The sequence below is a fragment of the Sander lucioperca genome, chromosome 13 (assembly GCF_008315115.2).
Source record: "Sander lucioperca isolate FBNREF2018 chromosome 13, SLUC_FBN_1.2, whole genome shotgun sequence".
NCBI lineage: Eukaryota > Metazoa > Chordata > Actinopteri > Perciformes > Percidae > Sander > Sander lucioperca.
The window spans coordinates 26,106,951-26,119,450 of NC_050185.1; the positions used below are offsets into that span (position 1 = coordinate 26,106,951).

The 12,500-nt window shown below is 41.2% G+C and overlaps 1 protein-coding gene across 2 annotated transcripts in view; it reads right to left on the reverse strand.

Moving 5' to 3' along the window:
• ap4m1 (adaptor related protein complex 4 subunit mu 1) overlaps nt 1–12,500 on the reverse strand; it is a 51,217-nt gene that overhangs the window by 3,041 nt on the left and 35,676 nt on the right. For both annotated transcript variants that reach the window (XM_035990828.1, XM_031321168.2), the window contains exons 14-15: nt 11,819–11,869; nt 4,713–4,830 (exon numbers count right to left, since the gene is read on the reverse strand). In XM_035990828.1, the coding sequence (XP_035846721.1) occupies nt 4,713–4,830; nt 11,819–11,869 (169 nt within the window). The remainder of the gene's footprint in view (nt 1–4,712; nt 4,831–11,818; nt 11,870–12,500) is intronic.

Genomic DNA, 12,500 nt, shown 5'->3' on the forward strand with positions numbered 1-12,500 from the left:
GAAAGATGGAAGGAAGGAAGGATGGAAGGAAGAAGGAAGGAAGGAAGGAAGGATGGAAGGAAGGATGGAAGGAAGGAAAGAAAGATGGAAGGAAGGATGGAAGGAAGAAGGAAGGAAGGAAGGAAGGATGGAAGGAAGGATGGAAGGAAGGAAAGAAAGATGGAAGGAAGGAAGGATGGAAGGAAGAAGGAAGGAAGGAAGGAAGGAAAGATGGAAGGAAGGATGGAAGGAAGGAAGAAAGGAAGGAAGGATGGAAGGAAGGATGGAAGGATGGAAGGAAGGAAAGATGGAAGGAAGGAAGGATGGAAGGAAGGAAGGAAGAAAGGATGGAAGGAAGGAAAGATGGAAGGAAGGAAAGATGGAAGGAAGGATGGAAGGAAGGAAGGATGGAAGGAAAGATGGAAGGAAGGAAGGATGGAAGGATGGAAGGAAGGAAAGAAAGATGGAAGGAAGGAAGGATGGAAGGAAGAAGGAAGGAAGGAAGGAAGGATGGAAGGAAGGAAAGATGGAAGGAAGGAAGGATGGAAGGATGGAAGGATGGAAGGAAGGATGGAAGGAAGGATGGAAGGAAGGAAGGAAAGATGGAAGGAAGGAAAGATGGAAGGAAGGAAGGATGGAAGGAAGGATGGAAGGAAGGAAAGATGGAAGGAAGGAAGGAAGGATGGAAGGAAGGAAAGAAAGATGGAAGGAAGGATGGAAGGAAGAAGGAAGGAAGGAAGGAAGGAAGGATGGAAGGAAGGATGGAAGGAAGGAAAGAAAGATGGAAGGAAGGAAGGATGGAAGGAAGAAGGAAGGAAGGAAGGATGGAAGGAAGGATGGAAGGATGGAAGGAAAGATGGAAGGAAGGAAGGAAGGAAAGATGGAAGGAAGGATGGAAGGAAGGAAGGATGGAAGGAAGGAAAGAAAGATGGAAGGAAGGAAGGATGGAAGGAAGAAGGAAGGAAGGAAGGAAAGATGGAAGGAAGGATGGAAGGAAGGAAGAAAGGAAGAAAGGAAGGAAGGAAGGAAGGAAGGATGGAAGGAAGGAAAGATGGAAGGAAGGAAGGATGGAAGGAAGAAAGGATGGATGGAAGGAAGGATGGATGGAAGGAAGGATGGAAGGAAGGATGGAAGGAAGGAAGGATGGAAGGATGGAAGGAAGGATGGAAGGAAGGATGGAAGGAAGGAAGGATGGAAGGAAGGAAAGATGGAAGGAAGGAAGGATGGAAGGATGGAAGGAAGGATGGAAGGAAAGATGGAAGGAAGGAAGGAAGGAAAGATGGAAGGAAGGAAAGATGGAAGGAAGGAAGGAAGGAAGGATGGAAGGAAAGATGGAAGGAAGGAAGGAAGGAAAGATGGAAGGAAGGATGGAAGGAAGGAAGGATGGAAGGAAGGAAGGAAGGATGGAAGGAAGGAAGGATGGAAGGAAGGAAAGAAAGATGGAAGGAAGGAAGGATGGATGGAAGGAAGAAGGAAGGAAGGAAGGAAGGATGGAAGGAAGGATGGAAGGAAGGATGGAAGGAAGGAAAGAAAGATGGAAGGAAGGATGGAAGGAAGAAGGAAGGAAGGAAGGATGGAAGGAAGGATGGAAGGATGGAAGGAAAGATGGAAGGAAGGAAGGAAGGATGGAAGGAAGGAAAGATGGAAGGAAGGATGGATGGAAGGAAGGATGGAAGGAAGGAAAGAAAGATGGAAGGAAGGAAGGATGGAAGGAAGAAGGAAGGAAGGAAGGAAGGAAGGATGGAAGGAAGGATGGAAGGAAGGAAAGAAAGATGGAAGGAAGGAAGGATGGAAGGAAGAAGGAAGGAAGGAAGGAAGGATGGAAGGAAGGATGGAAGGAAGGAAAGAAAGATGGAAGGAAGGATGGAAGGAAGAAGGAAGGAAGGAAGGAAGGATGGAAGGAAGGATGGAAGGAAGGAAAGAAAGATGGAAGGAAGGAAGGATGGAAGGAAGAAGGAAGGAAGGAAGGAAGGAAAGATGGAAGGAAGGATGGAAGGAAGGAAGAAAGGAAGGAAGGATGGAAGGAAGGATGGAAGGATGGAAGGAAGGAAAGATGGAAGGAAGGAAGGATGGAAGGAAGGAAGGAAGAAAGGATGGATGGAAGGAAGGAAGGAAGGAAGGAAGAAGGATGGAAGGAAGGAAGGACGGAAGGAAGGATGGAAGGAAAGATGGAAGGAAGGATGGAAGGAAGGAAGGATGGAAGGAAGGAAGGATGGAAGGAAGGATGGAAGGAAGGAAGGATGGAAGGAAGAAGGAAGGAAGGAAGGAAGGAAGGAAGGATGGAAGGAAGGATGGAAGGAAGGAAGGATGCAAGGAAGGAAAGATGGAAGGAAGGAAGGATGGAAGGAAGAAAGGAAGGAAGGAAGGAAGGAAGGAAGGATGGATGGAAGGAAGGATGGAAGGAAGAAAGTGAAGACAGAAAGGAAGGATGGAAGGAAGGAAGGAAGACAGGAGGGAGGGAAGGAAGGAAGGATGGAAGGAAGGAAGAGTATTTCCCTCTTGATGAATGATCCTGATTATACCTCAGACTATCAGACAGCAAAACAAGCCCTTTAAACGTCCATCTTTCCCATGTTATACTGTATTAAGGTATACTGTATTAAGGTATAGTGTATTATGGTATAGTGTATTATGGTATAGTGTATTAAGGTATACTGTATTATGGTATAGTGTATTAAGGTATAGTGTATTATGGTATAGTGTATTATGGTATAGTGTATTAAGGTATAGTGTATTATGGTATATTGTATTATGGTATATTGTATTATGGTATAGTGTATTATGGTATAGTGTATTATGGTATATTGTATTATGGTATAGTGTATTATGGTATAGTGTATTATGGTATAGTGTATTATGGTATAGTGTATTATGGTATATTGTATTATGGTATAGTGTATTATGGTATAGTGTATTATGGTATAGTGTATTATGGTATAGTGTATTATGGTATAGTGTATTATGGTATAGTGTATTATGGTATATTGTATTATGGTATAGTGTATTATGGTATATTGTATTATGGTATATTGTATTATGGTATAGTGTATTATGGTATAGTGTATTATGGTATAGTGTATTATGGTATAGTGTATTATGGTATAGTGTATTATGGTATATTGTATTATGGTATAGTGTATTATGGTATAGTGTATTATGGTATATTGTATTATGGTATATTGTATTATGGTATAGTGTATTATGGTATAGTGTATTATGGTATAGTGTATTATGGTATAGTGTATTATGGTATAGTGTATTATGGTATAGTGTATTATGGTATAGTGTATTATGGTATATTGTATTATGGTATATTGTATTATGGTATATTGTATTATGGTATAGTGTATTATGGTATAGTGTATTATGGTATATTGTATTATGGTATATTGTATTATGGTATAGTGTATTATGGTATAGTGTATTATGGTATATTGTATTATGGTATAGTGTATTATGGTATATTGTATTATGGTATAGTGTATTATGGTATAGTGTATTATGGTATATTGTATTATGGTATAGTGTATTATGGTATATTGTATTATGGTATAGTGTATTATGGTATAGTGTATTATGGTATATTGTATTATGGTATATTGTATTATGGTATAGTGTATTATGGTATATTGTATTATGGTATAGTGTATTATGGTATATTGTATTATGGTATATTGTATTATGGTATAGTGTATTATGGTATATTGTATTATGGTATAGTGTATTATGGTATAGTGTATTATGGTATATTGTATTATGGTATAGTGTATTATGGTATAGTGTATTATGGTATAGTGTATTATGGTATATTGTATTATGGTATAGTGTATTATGGTATAGTGTATTATGGTATAGTGTATTATGGTATATTGTATTATGGTATATTGTATTATGGTATAGTGTATTATGGTATAGTGTATTATGGTATATTGTATTATGGTATATTGTATTATGGTATATTGTATTATGGTATAGTGTATTATGGTATAGTGTATTATGGTATATTGTATTATGGTATATTGTATTATGGTATAGTGTATTATGGTATAGTGTATTATGGTATAGTGTATTATGGTATATTGTATTATGGTATAGTGTATTATGGTATAGTGTATTATGGTATAGTGTATTATGGTATAGTGTATTATGGTATAGTGTATTATGGTATAGTGTATTATGGTATATTGTATTATGGTATAGTGTATTATGGTATAGTGTATTATGGTATAGTGTATTATGGTATAGTGTATTATGGTATAGTGTATTATGGTATAGTGTATTATGGTATAGTGTATTATGGTATAGTGTATTATGGTATAGTGTATTATGGTATATTGTATTATGGTATAGTGTATTATGGTATAGTGTATTATGGTATAGTGTATTATGGTATAGTGTATTATGGTATAGTGTATTATGGTATAGTGTATTATGGTATAGTGTATTATGGTATAGTGTATTATGGTATATTGTATTCAGACTTGTCTTGTCTTGACAGAGGGACCAACAGTTTCTTCAGTGAATGGTGATGCTTCTAGCAGGAACAGACCCATCTGCACAGAACAACTATTGGATGGGTGAATTGTGAATATTTTGGCCGGTATAAAATGTGGACTCTTTCATGTACCTGTACACTTGGCCGGGGGGGACAATAAGTTAATTTTGGACACTTTTTATAGCCTAATTTATTTCTGTAATACTGACTTAAATGGCACTCCGTCCTTGTGTGTTACCTTGAACAGCGCGGACAGTTGCGTTCCTCCGGGGAAACGAGGGATCTGCCAGTCGATGGCTCGGCTCTGCAGCTTCAGCTCAGCGCTCTGATCAGGACTGCTGAGCTCCTGAGAGAGACTGAACACACACACACACACACACACACACACACACACACACACACACACACACACACACACACACACACACACACACACACACACACGCATGCACCCGCACACACACACACACACACACACACACACACACACACACACACGCATACACGCGCGCACACACACACACACACACCCGCACACACACACCCGCATACACGCGCGCGCGCACACACACACACACACACACACACACACACACACACACACACACACAACCGCATACACACACACACACGCATGCACCCGCACACACACACACACACACACACACACACACCCGCATACACGCACACACACACAACCGCATACACACACACACACACACACACACACACACACACACACACACACACACACAACCGCATACACACACACACACGCATGCACCCGCACACACACACACACACACACACACACACCCGCATACACGCACACACACACAACCGCATACACGCGCACACACACACACACACACACACACACACACACACACACAGAGACAGACAAGCACAGAAAGACACAGAGACACAGAAAGACACAGACACAGACACAGAAAGACACACATAGACACACAGACACACAAAAAGACAGAGAGAGAGCAAGAGAGAGAGAGACACACACACACACACACACACAGGGTTATATTTAGACCTCTCATCCTCAGTGAAAGATCAATCAATAGTTTTATTTCTGTCATTAACATTTGGCTCGTTACACAACAACAAAACAAAGTGTACGACCGTTGGGCTGCAACTAACGACTGTTTTCATCCTGGATTAACGTGTGGGTTAGTTTCTGGATCCGTGGGTTAGATGTTTGGTCTCTAAGATGTGAACAAACTAGAAAATATTCACATTTAACAAGCTGACATCACACAAGTTCTTCTCTTTAGTCATAAAAAATGACTAAAACCGATTTATCGATTCTCAAAATTGACACAGGCGTTTTCTACACGGAAGTTATATTATACTAGTGCAGTGCCCGTGCAAAACCTGTCTTTGTGTTTGTTTTTAGTAACTGTTGGTTTGGTGTGTGTGTGTGTGAGTGCTGTGGAGCTTGTCACTGCTCGATGTGAGTCGTGCATGCGTCACTTTGCGACAAGTATCCTCCAAGAGGCTAACGGCTTTTTGAGCTAACGCACAGTCTATGAGCTAACGTTAGCAATCAAACAGTCATAGATAGCTACAACGTTTTTGAAATGATTACCATCTTCTGATATTGTTTGTAAAGAGAAACGTTTATTATTTTATAGATTTCACAAATTTCAGCATGACACGTTATGCCGTAAACAGTTTAAATCTGAGCATGCGCGACTCACATCTGCACTCGACTCACATCTGGCAGTGACAGAGCTCACTCAGTGTGCAGTGTGAGAGGGGGAGCGGCCAGCGGCTAGAGCGGCCAAAGTAAACGTGTGCTTCTTTCACCGATACATATTTAACGACATCTTTTGCATTTCGAATCCAAACAACGTCAAACTTGCCACCGCACTTACTCGCGCCCGTAGCAAGACACATGTCAAGTTTGAAATCCATCGGACTAACGGTTCGAGAGATACGCGCATAACACACACACACACACAGAGGCTGTGTCTCAAAGCGCCTACTTGCACACTTCAAGCACTTAGTTTTAAGTATATCGTGGAGATAACGCAAAAAGTCAGAGCACTGAAAGTACCAGGATGACCCCCTAAAAACGGTCAGAAAGTTCAGTGTGGAACGATGGACGCTACGCGCACTAAACGGGCGCCGTCTTGACTACAAAGCGGAAAGGGGAGGGACCAGGGACGTCGACCAGCAGCTGATTGGACGAACGCGTCACGTGGGTCTGGCTTCTCCCGGATTTCACAACCGAGCATAATGGCGGCTCGTTCAGAATACGATCTCGTATTGTATGAAAGTACTTCACCGAAACGTGTTTCTGAAAACATTTTAAGAGAGAAATAGGCCGTGCAGTTGCTGAATCGGTCTTCATTTCAGATCAACAAAGGTCAGTTTGAAAGATTTTCGTCAGATCATGAGAGGCGGCGAGCCGAGCCAAGCCGACCGCTACTCATTTCCGGTAAGTGTTCCTTTTTGGGACGATACTAACCATCCAAAGTGGGCACTACGGCAGGAAGTGGTCAGTGCACGTTAGCAGTGTACTGACGGAGGTATGAGGAATGAGACGCAGCCGCTGTGTGTGATATTTAGGGCTGAACGATTAATTGCATTTGCGATAATATCGCGATATGTTAAAACGCGATTTCCTAATCGCAAAGGCTGCGATTTGGTCACATGACTCGCGACTTCAAATCAGTCTGCACTCCGCAGAGGAAGCATCAACTTAGCACGCTAACGCTACGCCGTACCTTGAGCTGATTTCTGTCATTCAAACAACTCTGAGTTGTAGTTTCTCTCTACACCCTTCTTTGGCTCCCTGTGCGTTTTAGAATCGATTTTAAGATTTTATTGTTTGCTTTCAAGGCCTTAAACGGTCTGGCCCCGGAGTATTTGTCCGAAATTTTAACTTTGCGGGAGCACAACCGGTCATTGCGGTCTTCAAACCAGCGACTTTTCAAGTTTTCCAAGGTCTAGATATAAACGGTGGGGTGACCAGGCTTTTGCAGTTGCTGCTCCGAGACTCTGGAACAAGTTACCCCCTGATATCCGAACTATTACAGATGGAGCTCTTTTTAGGTCCAAACTTAAAACGCATCTGTTTAGTCTGGCTTTTAATACGTAGCAGTGGTGTGACCATTTCATTCTTCTGTTTCTCTGTAACTATTTCTGATTTTACATGTTCTTTCTTTATATTGTATGATATGTGTTTTTATTCTTGGTTTCGATGTTAAGCACTTTGGATACCTGCTGGTTGCTGTAAAGTGCTATATAAATAAAGTTTGATTGATTGATAGTTTAAAACCTTTACAGACATTTTAATAAAATGAAGGGTTTTATTCTGGTTCGAGTCCATACATGCAGTTAATGGATACAGGCACGCAGAACTCAAGGCTCGGTTAGCAACGATTAGCTCCGGTTAGCGGTTAGCTCCGGTTAGCGGTTAGCTCCGGTTAGCGGTTAGCTCCGTTATAAAGATATGAGTGGAGGAGCTGCCACTGAGAGGGGTAACAACCAGACTGATAAATGACGTTCGGGGAGCTTTCACAGCAGCGTGGCCGCGGAGTTTCAACAGTTTTATTAGTCCAGTTAATCCCACGGCAAGAACACCAGCAACATGCTAACGTAACGATAGCCTCTCTGAACAAGAACACACGGCAGCACGCAACTTCACGAGGGGGAGGGGCTGGAGGCAGATCCTCTCTGTGCACTGTAAAAAAAATACACTGTTGTGTGTGTGTGTGTGTGTATATAGATGCTATACTATATTTTTACTTATTTAACTGTCTAGTGTGTAATTGTGTGTTCATACTATAAATTATTATATTATTCTTTGTTGAATAATACAGAAGACAAAGAGCTTAAAAAAAAATAATCGAATCGCAATCGCAATATTTGGGAAAAAAAATCGCAATTAGATTATTTTCAAAAATCGTTCAGCCCTAGTGATATTGATGACTGAACTCAGCTGACTACAGGACGGACTGTTTGCAGTTTCCCGCCCTGCTTTGTGCTAAGCTAGGCTAACCCCCATCCAGTGTGTAGCCGGCCTTACAGACACACAGACAGACAGACATTCCTGCAATTTATAGATAGATTATGTGCGATATTCAGTTTTTATCATCATAAAAAAACAGTTTTGGCGTAGTCCAAATAGCGTCAGCCCGCGCTGCCCTGTGTCAACCCAATAACAGGCTTTTCATTATTAAAAAAATAAGATGAAGCATCCTAATAACCGCTGTGAGAGACTACAGAGGGCGTTGCTGGTGACGACCGGAGGGCAGAGCAGCGAGGCAGAAAGACTGAAGAGGGGATTTAGAAAGATTATCCCGCCCAGAGCTTTCAGCTGATGGAACTCATCATTTCACAGATCGCTGCGTCGGGATGGCGTCATGTTTCGTACGTGTTGATTACGTCCTGCAGCAGCTGTGTGTGTGTGTGTGGACTCAAACCAGACCTGTCCTTCCTCAACGCTCGTGTCGTCTCCCCGTAGACCGTGAACTAAGTTGTCCTTCCGGTGTTAAAATTGCAAATTTCCCAACGTTTTCTGACGCTTTTTGAAACATTTTTGTCACTTTTTTTTTTTAAATAACATGGTCAATATACATAATTGAAGTGATATAATACCTTTTTTTTGTTTAAAAAAAAAACAGAAATTGTGGATTATTTTTAGAGCTGCAACGATTAATCGACTAATCGTTTAGTTGTCAACTCTTAAATTAATCTGCAACTATTTTGATAATCGATTAGTCGGTTTGAGTAACTTTTTAAGACAAAAGTAAAAATTCTTTCATTCCAGCTTGTTAAATGTGACTATGTTCTAGTTTCTTCTCTCCTCTGTGACAGGAAACGGAATATCTTTGCGTTATGGACAAAACTAGACATTTGAGGACGTCATATTGGGCTTTTGGGGAACACTGATCCACATTTTTCACCATTTTCTGACATTTTAGAAACCAAACAACTAATCGATTAATCGAGAAAAAAATCTACAGATGAATCGACTAGGAAAATAATCGTTAGTTGCAGCCCTAATTATTCTGACTGATAGTTAAGATCAGAAGATGTTGAGTGGATCACAGTTTATTTCAAATGCTATAAAAATTGAAAAAACAACAACCACAATTCAACGAAAGTAATCATTAATTCTACCTACCGTTTAGAGTCGAGACATGACTTGCATTGATAAATGACTTGACTTGGTATTCTAAGACTTGAGACAGATGACTTGAAAGGACTTGACTTTTTATTAATGTAACAGCCAGGCTGTATTCTTTTTCTTTTTTCAAGGTATTGAGATTAAAAGGCAAGCCCGCGATGGGCAGTGGTGCTTAGACGAGAGAAGAACCCACCGCTGGCCTATCGCGGGCCAGCCGCCGTGGAGCTCAGCTAGCTTGATGTTAAGTTTAAAGCAGCCATATTCTGCTCATTTTCAGGTTCATAATTGTATTTTAAGGTTGTACCAGAATAGGTTTACATGGTTTAATTTTCAAAAAACACCATATTTTTGTTGTACTGCAGTGCTCTCTCTCACTGCTGCAGATCCTCTTTTCAGCTGGTCTCTGTTTTAGCTACAGAGTGAGACCTCTTTTCTTCTTCTTCTTCTGTACTATCTTTGATTGCACTGCACATGCTCAGTAGCTCAGATGTAGCTCATGTCAGCTAGCTAGCTCCATAGACAGTAAAAGAAAGGCTGTTTCTACAACTTTGGTCAGTTACAAGGCAGGATTAGCTGGGAGACTTCTAAATGAGGGCGCACATGGAAGTAGTTCTTTTGTAGATTATGGTGAACTTGTGTGTGTTGTAGCAGTGCTTTGCTATTGAGGACGAGGTAGCATGCTAGCGTTAGCATGCTAGCGTTAGCATGCTAACGCTACGAGCTAATGGTTGCGGTTAGCCTGCTCGTTTCGGCTTGTGACATCACAAGCCGTGCCGATGTTGACCAGCTCACCCAGAGACTGAAGGCAGGACACATTCAGAAACTGTATCTCACTCTAAACAGCATGGATGGTTTTTTTTCAAAGTTTGTATGTGTGTGGAAGCACCAGAGACACAAAATAACACCCTAAATCCCAGAAAAAGTGATTTTTTCATAATATGGGCACTTTAAGTTTATCTACATCTATTGAAACAGTTGTACATTTTATTTCCAAATTGTATATATTTTAAATATTGCTTGTGTAGTATTCTATTATTATTTCATGTATATTGTTTCCTATTATTTAATGTTTACTCTGTATGTGTGCTGTGTGTCTGATATTTTGCTGCTGCAACACCGTTATTTCCCATTTTTTTGGATCAATAAAAAAAAATCTATCTATCTATCTATCTATCTATCTGTCTAAACCTTGCACCTTAATTGGATATACAGTGCAGTATGTCTCTGCAATGAAGTTTTTGCTGCAACGGTTTCGTTGCAATATTGAAAATAAAGACTTTTCATGACGGCAAATGTCTTTTTAAACTGATTACGAATGTAAAAACTGGGGTGAAACGCTCTTATATAGCGCTTTTCTAGTCTTAACGACTACTCAAAGTGCTTTGACATAGTACATAGGAACCATTCACCATTCACACACATTCGTACGCTGTGGCCGAGGCTGCCGTGCAAGGTGCCACCTGCTCATCAGATCAACATTCACACACATTAACACTCGGATGGCGCAGCATCGGGGGCAACTTGGGGTTCAGTGTCTTGCCCAAGGACACTTCGACACGACTGCAGGGCCAGGGATCGAACCAACAACCTTCCGATTGGCAGGTGACCGCTCTACCACTGAGCCGCAGCGGCCCCCGGGTAGATCTAAGAATTTTGTAAGACTTGACTTGTGACTTGCTTGATTCTCACCACAGTGAACTTGAGACTTGCTGGTGACTTGCACATGTGGGACTTACTCCCATCTGATGCTATTTGGTATCAGTCAGGTTTGGCCCTAATGCACTAATACATCTCAAACTAGTCTAAAACCCCTTCTACAATATGATGCTTCCAGCCATTTACATTTGCATGCCTTTGACTAAGAAATAAGGGAGCGCTTCTTTCTGCTTCCTACTTTGTTAGTGTTGTTCCCCATTTAAAATCCCCCCCCGAGCCACACTGTGAACAACAGCAACACAGTTTTTAAGGAGCTCTCGGGACTTCCCGTTTGCGTTTATAGAGTCGACTCAAATAGCACGGAAGCTGCAGACAACAACACTGTCGAGTCATATTCAAATTCAAGCTGAAGGCCGTGACGTCTGAGGTCGTGCAAGCGCTGCAGGTCCGGGGTTTTTTTTTTTTTTTTCCATACAGACTTATATTTCCATAACAAACATGGGATTCATTTGAATGAATGGGGAGCGTCTCACCTCACAGAGCCTTTGGGAACGGGGATGCTGGCGCAGACGTTGATGGCAGCGCTGCAAAAACAATGACATCATCATTAATTACCTGAAAACAACTGTCACACACAGAGCTTTTTTTATATCATGGAATAATCTCCCAAGTAACGTACGCTCAGATACTTTTGATACTTAAGTACAGTAAATATCAGGTACTGTAAGACTTTCACTCAAGTACTAGTCCCCCATTTACAGCAGCTATAAGCACTACACTACGTTTCAAGGCATTGGAGATAAAAAAAAAAAAAACCTAAGTATCTGTACGTTATTTGGGAAAAAACAGGATAGGAAAAACAATCATCGTGTCAGAAAGACACACACACACACACACACACACACACACACACACACACACACACAGAAAGATACACACACACAGACACACACACACACACACAGACACACACACACACAGAAAGACACACACACACACAGACACACACACACACACACACACACACACACACACACACACACACACACACACACACACACACACACACACAGACACACACACACACACCCACACACACACACACACACACACACAGAAAGACACACACACACACACACACACACACACAGAAAGACACACACAGAAAAAGACACACACAGAAAAAGACACACACAGAAAAAGACACACACACAC